General features: G+C 39.3%; 1 protein-coding gene across 1 annotated transcript in view; it reads right to left on the reverse strand.

Moving 5' to 3' along the window:
- Positions 1 to 18,474, reverse strand: part of LOC121960524 (reversion-inducing cysteine-rich protein with Kazal motifs-like) — a 91,702-nt gene that overhangs the window by 40,143 nt on the left and 33,085 nt on the right. Inside the window, 11 exon segments of the mRNA XM_042510269.1 lie at positions 3,797 to 3,985; positions 4,089 to 4,232; positions 5,943 to 6,079; positions 7,027 to 7,239; positions 12,275 to 12,416; positions 12,419 to 12,447; positions 12,557 to 12,821; positions 14,095 to 14,292; positions 15,514 to 15,547; positions 15,721 to 15,768; positions 15,898 to 15,983. Of these exon segments, the coding sequence (XP_042366203.1) occupies positions 3,797 to 3,985; positions 4,089 to 4,232; positions 5,943 to 6,079; positions 7,027 to 7,239; positions 12,275 to 12,416; positions 12,419 to 12,447; positions 12,557 to 12,821; positions 14,095 to 14,292; positions 15,514 to 15,547; positions 15,721 to 15,768; positions 15,898 to 15,983 (1,485 nt within the window).

Raw genomic sequence — 18,474 nt, forward strand, 5'->3', positions numbered from 1 at the left:
AATAAGAGCAGACTGGCTCACCCCTCTTTAGAAGTGCAGGAGAAGACAAACACAAAAGCACAAAGCTAGAGGAGCAATAAACTCTGTGGGCTGCTGAAGGAGACAGGAGTGACGTGCGTTTGTCTTTGTAAACAGGGACAAAGATCTATCATTAAATGGAATGGCTAAATGAATGCTGACTAATTAGAAATGGTTAAAGCCGCTGTTTGATGACTTTGAGAGTTTTTGACTTTGGTGCCCCCCCTAGTGGCAGGATAGAAAATGATGGCAATGCATGATAAAATGAGTTGCAGTGCAATGTAAACGAAATGATGAATATGAAAAAAGACAAGTATAATCCAATACGTGATGAGTTCCTATGTGTGAGTACGGAAGAAACTGGCTATCGGCTTTCCTGCAGAATTATCTGTTCTGCAAGTCTGTAGTGCACCCCCTTTAAGGAATAAAACTGGGGCTGTTAAGGGATTTTTTTTAATTAGTCTAAAGAAATTGGATACATCACTTTTTTTGCTGTGAAAGTATTTAAAAAAAACTATTCATATTTATAAGCACAAATTCCACTCATTTATGAAGTTGTGCAGCTCCTGCATTGTCAACAACACAGTCCTGCAAATATTTCAAAATAAAATGCCTTTTTTCAACAACTGATGGGATTCTGTCAACAGAGATGATGTCAGAGGACTTTTATTTTGAAACAGAAGCAGGGATGTTTGAGTAAAACAGTCTTGTTTGTATTTCCTCATCTCTGTGACACATAGAGACTTTAAAACTGAATTAAAAGGTGGTTTAGAGTCAATGTAACTATCAAAACACCATTTTCACAACTGGCAGTTTATTTAGCAGCTTAGCAGGTTTTTTCTGTTGCAGCCACCACACTAGCCTTCATTATTTTCAATCCAAGGCCACGTAGGCATGTTATGGAGCCATAATGGAAACGCAAGCTCCTTATATGTGGAAACAGCCACGTACGAGGGATTCCTGGGAGGTGAGAGTCCACAATTTCACAGAGGAATTGTGGATTCAAAACTTCTGGATGATCCGCTCAACTTTTGAACTGACAAGCACATAGTCATAGCATCACGTGACCTAGAAAAGCCATAGCAGTTTTGCAAAATATGGCTTTTTTGAATCAATTTAAATACCACTTTATGTGAGCATAAAAACCTTTTTGAGTTAAATAGAAGTTTTTTCAAAAGTTTTTTCCATTGAACATATTTTATATTCCCAGTTTCAATTTGCGCCGTTTGAGGGTTAATGGAAACCTGCCACCTGTTGATACAACATCTTAAGCTAATGCATCTTCTCTTCTCAGTGCAACACTGACAATAATGAGTGTGTGAGAGTTCAGGGATGAACTGACTCCTGTCTTCTCACCAATCCACTTAGTAATCATTAACTATAATTCTGGGCATCGGCTAAAGACTTCACTATTAAAAAAGACTGCTGTTCAAAGGACATCAGTTTCTAGGTTGATTATGAATTTAGCATTCATGGCATCATGCTTTGTTCTCAACTGCATTGATGACACATTTTGAATTTGTCCCAAATTCTTGATTCGTATGTCTGACTGTATTTCGCTCCATAGCAATGGCCACTGAAGTTCATGGTTATTGTATTTAAAGTTGTGCACCAAATCAAGCCAACACAATCATAGTTGGAGAAACAAAAAGTGACGGCTGCAGCAAAAACATACAGGATTGTTATATGATCTGGGAGCCAAACGGGCAACATTTCAGAGAGGGGAAAAATCTACAACAGCATCACTAGTGGTGCTTATTCTGTATTCAGTAAAATTAAAATTACTTAAAATAAAAATGCTATTGAATTGTACTTATTATTTTTTATTCTTTGAAAGTCACCTGAAGGTGAAAAACGTGGGGGGAAGAGCCAAGACCACACTTTCTGTGGTTTCCTAATCCTCCTTATTTTTTGTCTAAAGATTGATTGGTATGGTAATATGTATATTTTGTAATTTTAACTGTAAGTTGTGTGTATATGTGTGTGTTTGTGTTTTAAAATAGAACTTTAAATAACTTCCTGTTTACATCCTTATTAAACAGGGAAAGAAAACAGAAAAGGGACTGTGACATTTGCTTTTGTTCAAGCAGTTGAAAACCTACAACTACCAGAATGCACTGCGCCTTAATAAACGCTCCTGCTGGGGGCTGACGTAATGCAATAAAGTTTTAGCTCAGTCCGAAAATAATGGTGGCCTGCTACTGACATTTGCTCATATTAAAGTTTAAACAGTAAACTAAAATAGGCTTCTCAAACAGAAATAGGCAATGTTTTATCTCAGTTTTTTCTTCATTTTTACAATACATGAAACAGTATGGCCCCCACTCTCTGTTTACAAATTCTCATATTACAGCCAAACTAAAATATGTTTCTATAAACATTTTAGCTGAGCATAAGGCAGTGCAGTAACATAATGTTGCTGTATTTTTACTGTTTGATCAGAGTTTGGTCTACGTTTGAGAGACAGAGAGAGGCGGGTCTCTCTCTTGATCTGCTTCAATACTCTTTGTTGTCTGCTGTGGTGGGCATAGAAAAGCAGAAGTACAATCTGTATCATCCAGCAGATTTTTTTTGCTGGGAGATGAGCAGGGAGATTTGGGCGTTGGCACCAAGTATCCCTTTAATGTGAACAAAGAAATGTGACGGGGCGGTGTTAATCTTTAATAAAACTATGTAGCATGCAGAGAACGGTGCCCTGCTGCTCTAACAGAGATGCTGTAAATTAATCATACTCATTTAAATGTAATTATCCTCTCCACAGGAAGTGATGAATTTAATGACTTCATCCATGAATATCGTCCAGGGACGTCATTTCGCCAGTGGTGGCATAACCTTTTCATCTGCTTTCCCCCTCACAACAACCAGGAGATTTAGCTAATGGATTAAATACTTCGGATTTGAACACTTTCATCTCAGCACTGTGTGCTGCTAGACAATAATAAGCGTGTACAGCAAATCAACTTAAGGCCTGCAGGCCAAATCTGGCCTCCAATATGGTCCTGGCTGGTCCACCAAACAATTTTGTAATTGACAATAAAAATAAAATGATACTCACTGAGAACTGGCTTTGTACTTTTGGGATATATAAAGTGCCAGAGTGGATAAAACAGCATCAACACAGAGCTTGTTGAGCAATAAAAGTGCCAGTGGAGGATCTTCCACACCCCTAACAGAGGTCCTAGCTAAGATCCTAATGTCTTGAAATCCAAGAAAGGTTTTAAAATCACAGAAATAAAATGTCCTGTAGCGTTGACTAGCTCACCTTGGCCCTTTGCTCCAACAAATGCTGTTAAGTCCTAGAAACGTCCTAAAATCCTAGAAAAATATCCAACAACCCTAGACATGTCTTACACTAGAAATGTCCTAAAAGCCTACAAACATCCTAAAATCTGAAAGATGTCCTAAAACCCTAGAAATGTCCTAAATCTTAGAAACATGTTGTTTAAATCCTAGAAATGTCCTAAAATTCTAGAAAGCCCTAAAATCATAGAAATGTGCTAAAATCCTGGAAATATGCTTACATCCAAGAAATATCCTGAAATCCTAGAAATGTCCTGAAATCCTAGAAGTATACTAAACTCCTAGAAATCTGAGAAACGTCCAAAAATAACAGACCTGTATGCAACTGGCCGCTGGCCCCCAGTCATTTTGCAGAAGTAACCCCAAAGCAAAGCAAATTGAGTATCCCTGCTGTAAAACATATGCAGACTTCTGTTGCAGTCTATCTGCATCAGTGGAAACTGTTTGGACTTTTAGATTGACATCGGGTTGCTCTTACTCTTCCTCTGTCCTCCCACGATGCACGGCTTGTTGGTGTCCACACAGGGCATCTCCACACAGTTCTCCAGACGCCCGCTGGGACCACAGCTGCACACCTCGTAGCACCCAGCAGGACCAGTGCGAGTGGGCACCTGGATACGGGCGTCCTGCTGCACCAGAAACTCTGAGGCCTCGCCCAGTTTACAGCCTGAAAACAATCAAACACACACACACACACATTCACACAGACTCATGAGCGCCATGCTTCAGAAACAGTGAAGCTGCTGAGGTGTAACAGTATGTGGTGGTACCTGGTACACAAAGGTATGGCTGACAGTTGAGTTCATCGAGGCAGCCCTTCCTGTTGACCTGACAGAGGTGGTTGCTGGGGCAGGGGTTGGGGTTGCATGGATGGATGACCTCCTCTACGATGTTGTTGCCGAGGGAGCTGGGGGCTGGAGGGAGTGTGTGAAGGGGCAGGGGGGTAGGTGAGGGGTGGATATGGAAACAACATTAAAAATGATTGTCAGGCAAATGACAGTATTTTATGTTGGTGACAATGCCGATATGTCAATTGAATGTCATTGTATTGAAGAGGTTCCAAAATAAAAGCCCATTCCAAAGAAAAAAAGCCCTTACGTAGTGTTTTGGGTGAAATCTAAGATAGTACAGCTGTAAGACAGAGCTGTCCCCCAGTAATGTTAGAAATATTTCAACTGATCAATTTATTTTTAAATCACCTTTAAATCATAACACCACTGTCAGGGCAATATAGTAGCTGGCATTACAGAATCAGACAGTAGACAGGAGGAGCTGATAATGTTGGTGTCTGAGTATCAGCACCACAGAAGCAGCAAGATATTACAGCACATATGTCACAGCTGAAAGGACAATCAGCACAACAACACATAACAGTTCATCTCCACACAGCTCATGCTCTACTGTCACATTTATTACTCAGCTGTACTTCATGGGTTTTGTTTTTTGAATTTGTTTGCTTGTTTGCAATTGATATCTATGATTTTGTCTTAAAAGAGTATATTATTTTTTATTGTAAAAAAACAAAAAAAGTCTTTAGATGTACACACACAACCACAACCCATACCAGCCCCTCTACTGGATTATTTCTCTCTCATTTATTTTTGTTTTTCACTGTTAATTGATACACATTGTTTGAATCAGAATCAGAAATACTTTATTGTTTCCCGGGGGAAATTGTGGTTTGTTTCAGTCGCTCTGATGCCAGCATAGAAAATTATAGCAAATAATAAGTGCAAGCACAACTATATAGAAATGTAAAAGAGAAACACAGTAAAAGCAGTATGTGAATATATAAAAAATAACAGGATATACAATACGCTGAGTATTTAAAGTGTGTAAAAATATAAATGTAAAGAAATACAGGTATAGACAATTAGCACTAGTATGTTAATATCTAAGTTATAATATGGATGATGTGCTGAGTGTCTGAAGTGTGTTAAATATAAAACTTAAGCTAAAATGCAATGTATTAAACTTGTACGTAAGTTAAAAACATAAAAATATAAATATGTGTGCAATGTTACAGAGAACAAGATGCATACCTGAGTACAAATACCAATAAGAATATATACAATATATACAGTATGTGTCACATGTTAAATATTGCCTATATGCAAGAGCTGGAAGAATATTGCACATAAGAATAACTGCACAGAGAATTGCTGTGGTTGAAATATTGCACCAAATATTGCAGTTCAGACAGTGATATAAAGAATTATTGCACCTTAAAAACACCATTGCATATTTAAAGAATAATGATTATATTTCTATTGTTAAAAAAACATTTGTCCTTGGAGCTTATGTGCTAATAAAGCACTTTGAACTGAACTGCTGCTGTTTCTGCTAAATGTATAAATAGCCAAGTCTTTTGTAAAATTTAAGTCAAATCAGCTTGATGAGAAGATAATGTTGTCAGTGTCTGTCAGTTTCTGTCCTCTCCTGCCCCCTGGTGGCCACAAACACATTTACTTGCAGATTTGGCAGAGAGAGCCTTTAAAGGACTGAAGCCAGTATGATTTTCAGAATCTTATTTGGAGGTTTTAAAATGTTTCTTTCCTTTAACAGCACTACATCTGATTGCTATTTTCATTTCTAACTGAGCCAACATTTCAGTGCTGACTCACTGAGGTATCTGTGGAGAGGGATGCAGCGTTCAGGGTCATCAATGGGTGACAGCAGCTCACAGATCCTTTCTGGAGTTTGTCCTTCATGGAAGCGTTTCCTGTCTCCACACTGGGTAAGGATGTCCACACAGTCTGACCTGAGGACAGATAAGAGACAAACACTCTGACACCACTTGAGACAAATATATAAGACGCAATCAGCAGAAAGTGGTTGTGTGTAACTTGGATTTTGCAGATACAGGCGGACCGTCAGCTGGACTGAGAGCAGAGTGAGAGACTCTGCCAACACACACAGCCTGGAGCTGGGTGTGTGATGCTGTAATGTCATTCAAGACAAGTGGGGCTTTAAAACCTGAGAGGAGGCTTGGATCTGACAAATGGCTGAACAAAATGTATAGCCTGAGGGGTGCGCACACACACACACACACACACACACACACACACACACACACAGTGCAGACATGACACAGCAGATCCTGAGAGCAGGGCAGGGCCTCTCCCTGTCCATCAGATGTCAGACTCATGTATTCTGCTCTCATCACTCGGTGGTGACTGCTCCACAGAGGAGGAAGATAATCAGTGAGGAGAAGCAGAATTCACCTCGTGTTTTTGTGAGGAAAAAAAAAAGGTTGTGCCAAGACAAATGTCAACCACAAAAGTTACATGGAAGACAAATGATTACCAGTTATTATCATGAAGTGAGTATACGTCCATAAAATCCGTCTTAAACGTTGACAGTTGTCTTGATGCTAGTTTTAATCTAGATTTTAGAAAACTGTTCTACCAGTACATCCAACAACAATAATAATAATAATAACGTTTTATAATTTCCTGAAACTGTCACTATATCCTGTAGTATCTGTAGTCAAACTGTTCAGTTGTAAAATGAGAGACTTTACTCCGGCTGATGGGAAGCGCTTGGTTTGGTTAGGCTTGTGTTGCCCTTTTGAATTCACTTATTTAAAAAAAAAAAAAAAAAGATATAGGCTAACTTTAATTTTCCTCCCCATTATTGCTTCTGGTCATTCACCCTGGTAGTGTTTAATATGGGCAGTAAGTGGTCACAGGATGGTAGTGGACATACTTGCATATGACGCTCCCTCTGGACTTGCTGTGGCAGGGTTTGATCTGCAGCGAGCAGGCCACAGCCTTCCACATGTCCGGCAGGCACTTCCTGATGTCCAGCACAGGGATGTTCATGAACGGCATCTTGATTGTCCCGTTGGACCACAGCTTAATGTCGTTCATGGCGCCCTGGTCTGACTGGACGTTACAGCTGCGGAACAGCTCTGTCGGCCTGAGGAGGGACAGACAGAGGTGATTTCACAAGAACCCAAAGTGAAATAATGCTGAAAAATTAGGTAGTTTTTGATATTAAAGTGTTTAACAATGCAGGGGGCTAAATAAAAGTGCTTAGAGGGAGTCTCTGTGGATAATGTGAGGGTTGTTTTCCTCTCCCACTGCACCAGGAAGTGTGTTTGATGTCTGATTGGTGGGTTTGGTCTCAAGTGAGTCAGCTAATTGGTGGTTTAAAGGGAGAAGGTTCCAGTTCTGGGTGTGGTTCCATCATTCCATTTGCTCCTGATGAGTGGATGCTTTGTTTATCTTTAACGGACGTGTGTGTGTGTGTGTGTGTGTGTGTGTGTGTGTGTGTGTGTAACCCTGCATTCTTAACTTGGTCACCAGTGGTTTTCCTCTGAAACCTAAACTAAATGTGGCAATCAGATGATTGTTATTGCAAGCAGCTGAGCTGAATCTCTGTCCTCCTGAGCTCAGGAGGTCAGTTTTCATTAACCCTAATATTTTTTTGGCTTTTCTAGGTCACATGATGCTATGGCTATGTGCTAGTCGGTAGGAACAGGCTCCCTTGGGCATGATGCAGCAGGCGCTACAAGAGCTGTTATTGCATTGAATAACTAACATGCCTACGTGGCCTTGGGTTGGAAATAATGACGGCTAGTGTGGTAACTGTAATAGAAATAAAGCTGCTTATGTTTTGAACATCCATCACCATGCTTCTTGGAATGCTATCACCAGAGGACAAGTCACAGAACATCACTCACTGGAAACGTAGTCGTCTCCCAATTTCATTTTATCGACATTTTGAAAATATTCCTTAAGTTTCGCACAAATCTGTAATGGAAACCCGCATACTGGTGGAGAGTGTCAGTCCCAGCAGTTTAATCACGGCTGCTGCAGCACACACAATCAGGACTCATCTTCTTTAAAAATAACTACAGAGAACAAAGGAGACATTTTTCAGGTTGAGAAGAACAAACCCACTGATCACAACTTCACACTCCATTTTGTTGTGTTTTCCTTCCTTTTAATTCATTTCCAGCTCAGCACTCCAAACTTCTTTGCTAATAAATCACAACTAACATCACATCTGCTGTTAACGTAAAGCTATGACATTGTTGCAATGCCCTGCATTACTCTTTGGATGGAAAGAGTAAAGCCTTTATTGTGCAGGAACATTTGTTTTCACAGTTTACATCTGCAACCTGTTTCACTTTTCATCAGCTAAAATGTGCGTCATAGGTACACAACATCAAACTGCTGCGGCCTGTTGCCATGGTGCAGGTGTGTTTTAATCTCAGTAATGTTGGCTAGTCTCTACCATGCTTGGTCTGATTGTTCTCTTTCGCCACAAATGCTGCAGGCTTTCTGGTATGTTTTAAAATACTTATCTATATGTTTATTACTTTATTATATATATTATTATTATTATATATTGTGTTCTGTAATATTTGTTTAAATATAAAATTATTAGAATTCGAAATATAGTTTTATTCTTTTCAGAGTCATCCCTTCTTTTTTTTAGACCATTTTAAGGTTTATTTTTTGTTTGCTTTTTTTTTAAATCATTTGTACTCATTTCTTGCAACTAGTGGGACATTTCATGCCCAGACGGTCCTTGCCTTTTCCCCCATGTTTTTAAGATCAATTTGCTCTGGTCTCGAAGGGTCAAATAGCTTTTGAAAGACGCCTGAACGCAGCACAAGGAAACTGATGTCCATCAAGGTATTAAAGGGTTAAATCCCTGAGCTCAATAGGCTTATATTTGGGACAGACGTCTACAGGCTTTTATTTCCTTTAACACTAAGCTGTTGCTCAGCAAAGATGGAAATAAAATCTTACAAAATACAGTCTACAATCTCATCTCTTTCGTATTTGCTATGCTGGTATTATTGTCTTCTCTGGTGCTCATGGTTTCAGTAAAATGAACTGAATGACTGACTTGAAGAGAATCTTGCCAAGCTATTAATGTGTGTAGCATACCTATATCGACAAAAGTTTATATATTACTCATGGATCTCGCATGGCCCAATGTAGCGCCTGCCAGACGCATTGTGGCGAGCTTAGAGCAGCCAACGAGGTGCCTATCTATGCAGCAAAGGGCTGGAGGCAAAACCTGCAGCCGCTGTGTCAAGGACACTGCCTTTGTACATGGGACACCTGCACGACCCACTAACCTACTGGGTGCTCTTAACCAAGATGTAAGTTTTATTTTGTTTGTATTGATTTTTAATGAAGTGTGGTTAAAGAGGATAAAATTGCTGTTCAGTTAAATGTAGTCTGGTGAGTTTTGTGATGGTGATTTTTGGCTGTTTCTGGTTAAACAAAAAGGGATCTTACTTGCATAACAAAACAGTCTATTCTTTTTTTATGCTGTCAGACACTTATAATAACAATCTGAGCCAGTCAGGGCAAAAACAAGCACATTTAGAGGGAGGTATACCGACACTGAGAGTGGTTACATTGCAGCCTGTTTTACTGCTGTGGGCTGCAGCAGTTTCTTGCAACACAGGACCAGTTTAAAAATCTTGCCGTTCCCTTTCGTCACTTAGACATAATAACATGCAAAACAGTGTCCAGGTTCAAAAGAATACCAAACTTAGCCTTTAAACATTGAAAAATGAATGAATGAACTAAGTGAGTCTCTTTAGGCATCAGTGAGGTGTTTTGTGACTAAAAAGCACCCAGTTTTGGACACAATGCTGCTCATCAGGTTGGCAGGATGGATTTAGGAATTTGTTTCTAATTTAAGGTTCAGACACTTTTGTGTGTCTTCCACCTGCTGAGACACACAGAGACACACACAGTGAACCACTACCTCCAGACAAGTGTTTGTCTTCATGCTGCTCCTGGCTATACAGTGCAGTGTTTGAACCCCTCAGGGAGGCAGAGGGCTGTACAAGGCTCCCCTGGAGAGCCCATCAAAGAGCCGCACACACAGTTTGTCTGCCTGAACTTCAAATCCCACAATGCCACAGCATGAGCTCTGTGCAATCATGATCTGAAACCACAAACGTGTCCAAATATTGTCTTTGTGAGTAATAACAGAATGCTAAGGATATAATCCAAGTGCCATTTCAACAAAACTTTCAATCAAACTTTGACAGAATAATCTTTTCTTTTCTTTTCTTTTTGAAAAATGTAAAGGAATAAAGCTTTTATATCACAAGTTAAGCCCAAATTTCAAGTTGTCCAAAAGTAGCATTTTTTATTTCGCTCAAAGCACTGCTCTGCCTTTGTATACCCTCATAGAGACATCCGGTGCTGTAGCAGCCCGTCCCACAGTAGTAAATGTCTAAATATCTATTTTTGTCTTTCATTGTAAATCACTTTACTTTTAAGTTACTATTTATAGTTTTGCGAGCAGCATGTAACACCCACAATGCACTCTGCAAAGCTACTGGAAGGTTTTTTGTGCTCCTGCTGTCATTTGCATAGAAAGGGGACAATTTTGCACCAAATGCATTTATATTGCCTACTTAAATATGTGAAAGTAGCAAAGGAGCATTGAAATGCTGTTTGTGTAGCAGTGTAGTTAGGAGTGGATCTCACCATAAGAAGGTGACTTTTTTTTTAGTAAATGTTTAGGTTTAGTAAGTGTTTTAGGTTGTTTTCTTCTCCTCAAGTTTAAAAAATATTCAAATAAAAAAATATGTCCATCTAGGTGTCAAAGGGTTAACATATTCAGCAGCTGCAGGAATGTATTGGTAGAACTATAACTGAGTGTTTTCAACAAACTATAAAGTCATATTTTTAAATGATTTCTATTGAAATTAGATTTGATACCCTGATCTAATTATATTTCATGTGTAACAACAAACTCCTGTTCATCGCTGGTGTAAAAGCCAGCCGTGGTTTCTCAGAACGCTGCACAATATCAGATGACTGCAAGCTTTCGTGGTTGCTTCACTCACCAGGTGACCTGCAGACCGCTGCGTGGATATGTGAAGTATATTTGGGTTTGTTTTGATGTGTGTGTATAAGTGTGACTTCCCAGTGCAGCCTTTGAAGCCGTTCCATTTGGCCTTTGGCCCATCTGTAGACAGTGTGTAAAACATGCTGTGGTCCTGATAACTCCAGGGTCACTCCGGGTTCATTTATAACAATGTCTCTTGTTTTCCCTCTCAGCCTCTTTCTTTCCTTCAGCTGTTAAATGATGCATTTTCACACAGATGTTCAGAGGCGCGGTCTGATGATACGCTGATAAAAAATACGAAAGGCAACATTTTCTAAAGCAACTCTAGGTGTGCTTACTTTGTTGTATGACAGTTTTAAATGATTTAAAGTTTAACTTTTTAAAATCTAAGCAAATTGGCTTGACTTCCTTTGAGGGAAAGGTAATGGAGCAACTCAAGGTGAAATGACAAGAAATTAGTAGAAAGGTCAATTACCTGAAAATTAGCACAAAAAAGTAAAAAAAAAAAAACTTGAAAAAAGATTAAAAAAACAACAACTGATTATTGTTATTTGTAATTGTAAATATATGTTGACAACAATTATAAATATAATTTTTTTTATACATTTTTACCGAGCTTTTTTATTCTTTTTTTTTAAATATAATTTTCAAAATCTACACATTTCTTGCAATTTTCTGAAAATTTCTCGTCCAGTTGCTTGTTGCCTTTTTTTTCCCAAAGAAATCAAATGAACTGCTCACAAACGTTTAAATACTTGTAAACCATGTGTGAACACAGCACAAAAAAGTCAAGTCGATCCATGTTTCAAAGGGTTAATTTGTTGCACATGTAATATTTGTGTGGGGGATGCAGACTATTTGAAGTATTGAAATGAAAACACTGCAAGGACATGAGCAGCCAGATGAAGTGTGTTAAATAAGTGTACATCATCCGAAGTGAGTTTCAGTAATTTTGAGTTTGAGGGTCAAGTCCTACAGGCAGTGGAGTTAGGAATTCCCATCTAAGTAATGAGAGACTAGTTGAACTAAATTTTAAAGCAAAGCGCTGTAAAGCTTGTATATTGCACCATGAAAACCTCCCATGAGTTGAGCCCCGCTGAGTGTGGTGCAGTCTGACCTGTTGTTGAAGTTGGTGCAGTAGGTGAGGTCCTTGCAGCCCAGCTGACAGGGCTCTCTGACATCAGCCAGGCAGTTGATGAGCTCCGTCTCCACCGGGTTGTACTCACAGAGCTGGTCAAAGTCCTGCCAAGTCTGGCTGCCCAGTTAGTGCTGATCTCCTGACACATGTCCCTTTCAGAGCACAGCACAAACGCTGGGTTAGAATAAACACATTTCACCTCAACCTGTACTCTGCTTCACAACAAGAAATAGCTCAGTACCCCCGAGCAGCATGCCGTACCTGCAGAGGGACGTGTTGGCCTTGGAGCAGCAGTGCAGCTTGGCACAGTCCATCTTGGCGGGGTGGGGGGTCTCCTCTTCAGGTGGGGAGGGAGGGTGGGCGCTGCCTAGAAAGCACTGCCACATGGGCTCCTGAGGGAGAGGCTGGGAGCCGCACTCCTCGATCAGACCCTCCATGATCTCGTGCTCCGTGCTCATGGTGCGGAGGATCCGCCGACATGCCACCTGGCAGTGCGTGGCCTCTGCTCGGTCACAGCAGTACAGACCTGGATGGGAGAGACAAATGGATTGACAAGTGCTGGAAAATGTAAATTATTATGTAAATATGACTGCAGAAAATGACATGTGGTGCCATAGACATGCAACATCCATGTTACCCACTCTCACTTCCATGTTTAAATAATAATCTGTTAAGAGTGTAGTTTCTCTTCTGCTCCCTAACATTTTTTTTACACTTACTTAAGGATGAAGCCTTACATATTCCTTGGTATGATCAGTAAATGGCCAGTGTGATGGAAAATATTGGTACTTGTTTTGTCATTTTTATAACATGGGACAATTTTTTTCATGATGCAGTTCAGGATGTTACCACATTTCCATGTCATTACCCTTTGTGTTATACTTTGCAATGAGATGTTAACCCTTAGGCCCCGCTTTAATATTACACACACTCATATCACTCTAAGCACAAAATGCGCTTTTCTCAATCAGGCTATGAAAAATATTATACATTAATATGATTTCCTAATTTAACTAACTTTTTGAGTTGTAAACCTTTAAATGCCAGGTTTTTGTCACAAAGCCACCATGTTTTTAGATTTTCAATATAATACATGCTAAACAGATTACTTTATTTTTTATTTTTTTACAGCCTTGGATATATCAATGATTAGCAGCAACACTGGTTTTTATACATATTTTTTTGAGCAGTGTAAAATACTCTGCACAGAAAAAGTGCTTTTCAAAATCACGCAATTAAAAAATATTGTACATTAATCTGATTCTCTTTTTTAAATTGAGTTAATTTTTTTAACCAACATCAGTCCTAAATATAAATTCCAAGTCAAAAGCCCAGAATGACACCCAGAAATAATACAATGCACGTTTTATACTTTCATGGCAATGGGATCAAAAATGTCAGTTTGAATGGGTTTTAATTGAGCATTTTTTTGCATTTCACAGTCTGTAGTAGTCTACACAGTGTGTGTTTAGACTTATTGTAGGAGCTGAGCTGGAAATTCCAAGATTAAACAACAATACACAATCTCGCCAAATTATGCCATATGCATGAACACAGACAGATTGATCAAAAAAAGAAGAACGAAAAGCACGTAAATGCACCAAACGGTCCAGGTTACTAATGTGCTGACTGTCAGGGTGACAATGGGGAGTAAATGTAGTTGCTCTTTAACGTATTCTGTATGTTTTGTTCCTACTATTGTTTTACAGTCACTAAAAAACTTAAAAACTGAGCTTGTGTGAGTGATGCCTGCAGTGCTGGTGTGTGTCAGTGTGTGTGTGAGGTGTGGATGGACTCACTGTCTATAGGGCTGCGTATGGGGTAAGACTTGGTGAAGTTGGTGACGCAGCCGAGCAGCTGAGTGCTGTGACTCTGACAGTACTCTTTGACAGCGTTGATCTGGGACACAGTGGGGGTCGAGTCTGTCCTGAAGATGGCCTGGCAGTACTCCCTGCATGTGGTGTGACGCCCCGCATAGCTGCAGCATGTTGAGCCCACTGAAGGAACACACACATACATACTTAAAAACACAGACTGACTTAATGTGAGTATTGTTAAGAAAACTACAAATAGCATCTGCTTAAAGGAATAGTTTTGACAGCTTGGAAAAAAAAGTATTCACACAGAGTTGGAATATAAGATCGATACCACTGCAAGAAAGTGGCAAGAGAGGAAAAGGGTCACTTCCAAAATTTTCCAAAATGTAAAACTTGAGTAACCATCTAGGGCTGCTCCCTGAAAGTCAGAGATACGAACTGAAGACCCTCAGACGACTAAGATTCTTTAAGTCTACTTCAAGTGTACTTGAATTAGGGCTGGGCGATATGGCTTTGATAAATATTTAATAATACTGCAATATTTTAAGGCTATATTGCGATACACAATATATATCTCAACATTTTTAAATGTCCTTTAAACTATTCATACTAAATGATGGTAATTCCCATCTTTGCTGAGCAACAGTTTTATGTGAATAGAATTAAAAGCCCGTCTCATTTAGACACCTGTCCCAAATATTACCCTGTTGATTCACTGATTCAAACAAATAATAGCCCAGGCTATTAATTGAAATTTAGCCTGTAAATATGGTTTTCCTGCTAAAAATAGACAATAGGCTCTTGTGTGTGTTTATTTATTTATTTAGTCAGTTTGTTTTGTTTTGTTTTGTTGTCTGGTATGTCATGTTAGATGTCATGTATGTGCCAGGAAAACATGTTAGTAAACAGTAGAGAGCAGCATGGAGGCTGTTGAAAATGTCAAGGTGGTTGCTTCTTTTTCATTTCTGTTACTTGTTCAATCGCTCTTTCAAACTCAGTGTGACTAATTTGGACTGATGTTTGAGCTCTGCTTGGATTTTTGTACTGTTCTTCTGTTCTGCAGGTTGATTTCACTGCGGTAACCCTCCGGCAGATAAAACACTCAGATGTGATCAGAAAAAACAACAGACTTCTCCACAGGAAGTTACTGACCTCACATCCTTCCAGGCCTCTTCTCTGTGTGTGTGTGTGTTGTGTATTTACAGAAAGAGAAACAGAGAAAGAACACAAACAAGCCCGTCTATTGGTCCAATAAGATAGCGGTGTGTTTGATGGGTTTATGTATTTATTGGCTGGAAGAAGATTTGAGATCTGTGTTTGCAGTTGTTGGCGTCTTCACTGTTTATCTTGTGTATGTGTGTGTGTGTGAGTGTGTGTATGTGTGTGCGAGTAACAACTTACTTTCATTTTTGGAGATGCAGCTGTAGAGCGAGTTCTGGAAGGAGAAAAGCAAAGCTGTGGTGATAGATTATAACACGGTATAAAACAAAAACGCGCTCTAAAGCTCTGTTTCAGTGGCTTTCTACACGTCATGCTCATTTATGAATTATCAAAACGTACTACTTGAAACCAATTAACATGAAGTTTCTGAATTCTTCTCGGACTTACCTCTGTGACTTTTTTGCATACTTTTGTTATATCATTTTTAGACGATGCCTGTAAGGAAAATGGAAATTAAATCTTGAAAACCAAAGAGCAAACAGCATTGGTGGACATAAAGGTCTGAGAATGTTAGAACAGTTATTCCTAAATAAAGTTGGACATCCTGTATTCACAAGACCTCACCTGTCTGCATTCCCTGCGACACTCAGCTGAGATAGCCAGCTCACAGCAACCCAGCCCCACCCAGCCGTCTGACTTCCTGGATACTCCTGAAGATAAATCAAACACCACAAAATATGTTACGTGTATCTATTTCATGGAGACTGTTTTATTTGTAAAATCTTGATCAAAACCTTGATTTATGTGTTATCTACTGCTAATATGGTGGTCATGGTGCAAAAAAGGCTTGGTAGATTTAAATTAATTTTGGTAAAAAGTTTTTTTTTAAACAAGTATTTTATATTTGGTAAACCAGAGAACGAGAGCCGGTGCACAGCCTTTTATTGAGCAGCTAACAGCAGCTAATGTTAGCACCAAAAGCACACAGGTACAGCAATGAGCACTAACCACCGGCTAACCGGGGAGCTGATTCAGCCAGAAAGACAGAAGTATTTCATGTCATGTATCATATGTTTGTAAAGAAATCACTGATATTGCTTTACGCAGACTCTAACGAGCCCATTTCAACCACTCGTAATTCCTGCTTTGTGAAAAAAAAAAAAAAAAAGTCCAAATTATGTTAGTTTTCATACATTCAAAAATTTAAAAAAAACTGTCAAGGGACATTTCTCTAGCATCTCAGAAACAGAAATGTTTCTTTTGTTTGCACATGTTGTAACTACAACACTACATTCAATTTTTTATAAGGAGCTGTTTCTGTTTTATATGCTGCTAAGAAGAAGTTCACGCTGCTAAAGCTCCATCATTGTTCAGAGTGACAAAAGGTCATACTTTATGATGTGAGTTTTAATAAACAAATGAATTAAAATAAACATTTGAATAAAAAAACAACAAAAAAAACAACAAAAAGTTACAAATAAAGACAATTTCTCAGAGCTGCTACACTACTGTACTATATCAAACCGAACTGTGAAGTCTGTAAACCCCTACGATTTAACATGCTACACATATGTTGAGTTCAAACAAGTTTCACAGTATGTTGTTAAGAGTTGAGGAAAGGCATTCCGAGAAATGAAGGAAATCATTAATTAAGGAGAAGTGGTTCCATCAACAGAGTAAATCCCTGAAAGCAGCTGGAATGCAGTGAAACACGAGAGGGATCGATGATATCCCTGACTGAGGATCTGAGGGAGGCGGTTGGGTGTCTGGACGCCAGTGTTTATAACAATACCTCCCAATCTGGAGGCTATTAGGCGTCTGACAGGTAGATTTGTTCCGAGCACAGGCAGCAGGATTTAGGCCTTTGATCCATCGGCTGCTTTCTGCTCTGCTCAGGACCGGCTCGCTCTCCTCTCTCCTCGCTTCACTTTCTACCATTACTCTCATCCAGCTGGGTACACACAGTAGATACAGCTTGGATTAAATGTCATGTTTCACCTCATTTCTTGAGCTAAAGTGTCTCCTTTTGATTTACTGTAAGCACAGTCAGTTTAGTCAAATAGATATGAGTGTTATACTCTGTCTCTAGTCATTTTCAGTGACCTTTCATAGACAGACTCACCAAAGTTAGAATATTGGAATACTCAGAAGAAAGAAACCATTTTGGCACTTTGGCATTTTTGGCATGGCACTCTATAGTTTGGGTAGATGTTAGGTAGGGTAAGGTACCGTACCCTTCTGTACCCTACCATACCATTCCATACCATACCATTCCATTCCATACCATACCATACCATTCCATACCATACCATACCATACCATACCATACCATACCATACCATACCATACCATACCATACCATACCATTCCATACCATACCATACCATACCATTCCATACCATTCCATACCATACCATTCCATACCATACCACACCACACCACACCACACACACCACACCACACCACATACCCATATACCATACCATACCATCCTGATGAATTTCAGTCTAATATTCTCTCTCTTTAAGCTCTTTTTTGGTCTCCATCAACTCCTGAGAGAAATATCTCTCTTATAAACATGTCTCTTAAGCAGCTAAAATGACACCAAGTAGTCTTTAACTGTGTCTGTCTGCTGTGTGCTGCAGAGCTTTTTTGCTGAAAAGGTGCTTTCATAACCTGCTGTTTGAGCTGCTACTGTCTCTAAGAGGATGTGGAATGCTTATTTTCACGTGAAACAAGACAACCTAAGGCATCCATTAGTGCCAACTGTGTCATACTAGCTTGTCAGGAAAGGGGCGAAAGAACCTCTAAAGCTTGGCTAAACTTTTTTAAGGGAGAAAATGAAATAGCAATTTTCACAGGGGTCCCTTGCCCTCTGACCTCAAGATATGTGAATTAAAATGGGTTCTATAGGTACCCACAAGACCCCCCTTTACAGACATGCACAGACATCAAGACCTGCAACAGTCATGGTTATCTATATACAGGCAATGATATTTAACAATATTTCAATTATATTTAATTTTGACCCCACCATTACAACAACAACACAAACATTTTATTTATTGTTGCTTTAAATACTGCAGTCTGCTTCAAAATTCAAATCCCCTGAAACTAGGAGAGAAAGCCACACATGCACTGGTATGAGTAAAGCAGATTTGGGGAGGGCCCACTAATTGGACCTTTTAAGGTGCCCAGCCT

This window comes from Plectropomus leopardus, chromosome 21 (genome assembly GCF_008729295.1).
Source record: "Plectropomus leopardus isolate mb chromosome 21, YSFRI_Pleo_2.0, whole genome shotgun sequence".
NCBI classification, from domain to species: domain Eukaryota; kingdom Metazoa; phylum Chordata; class Actinopteri; order Perciformes; family Serranidae; genus Plectropomus; species Plectropomus leopardus.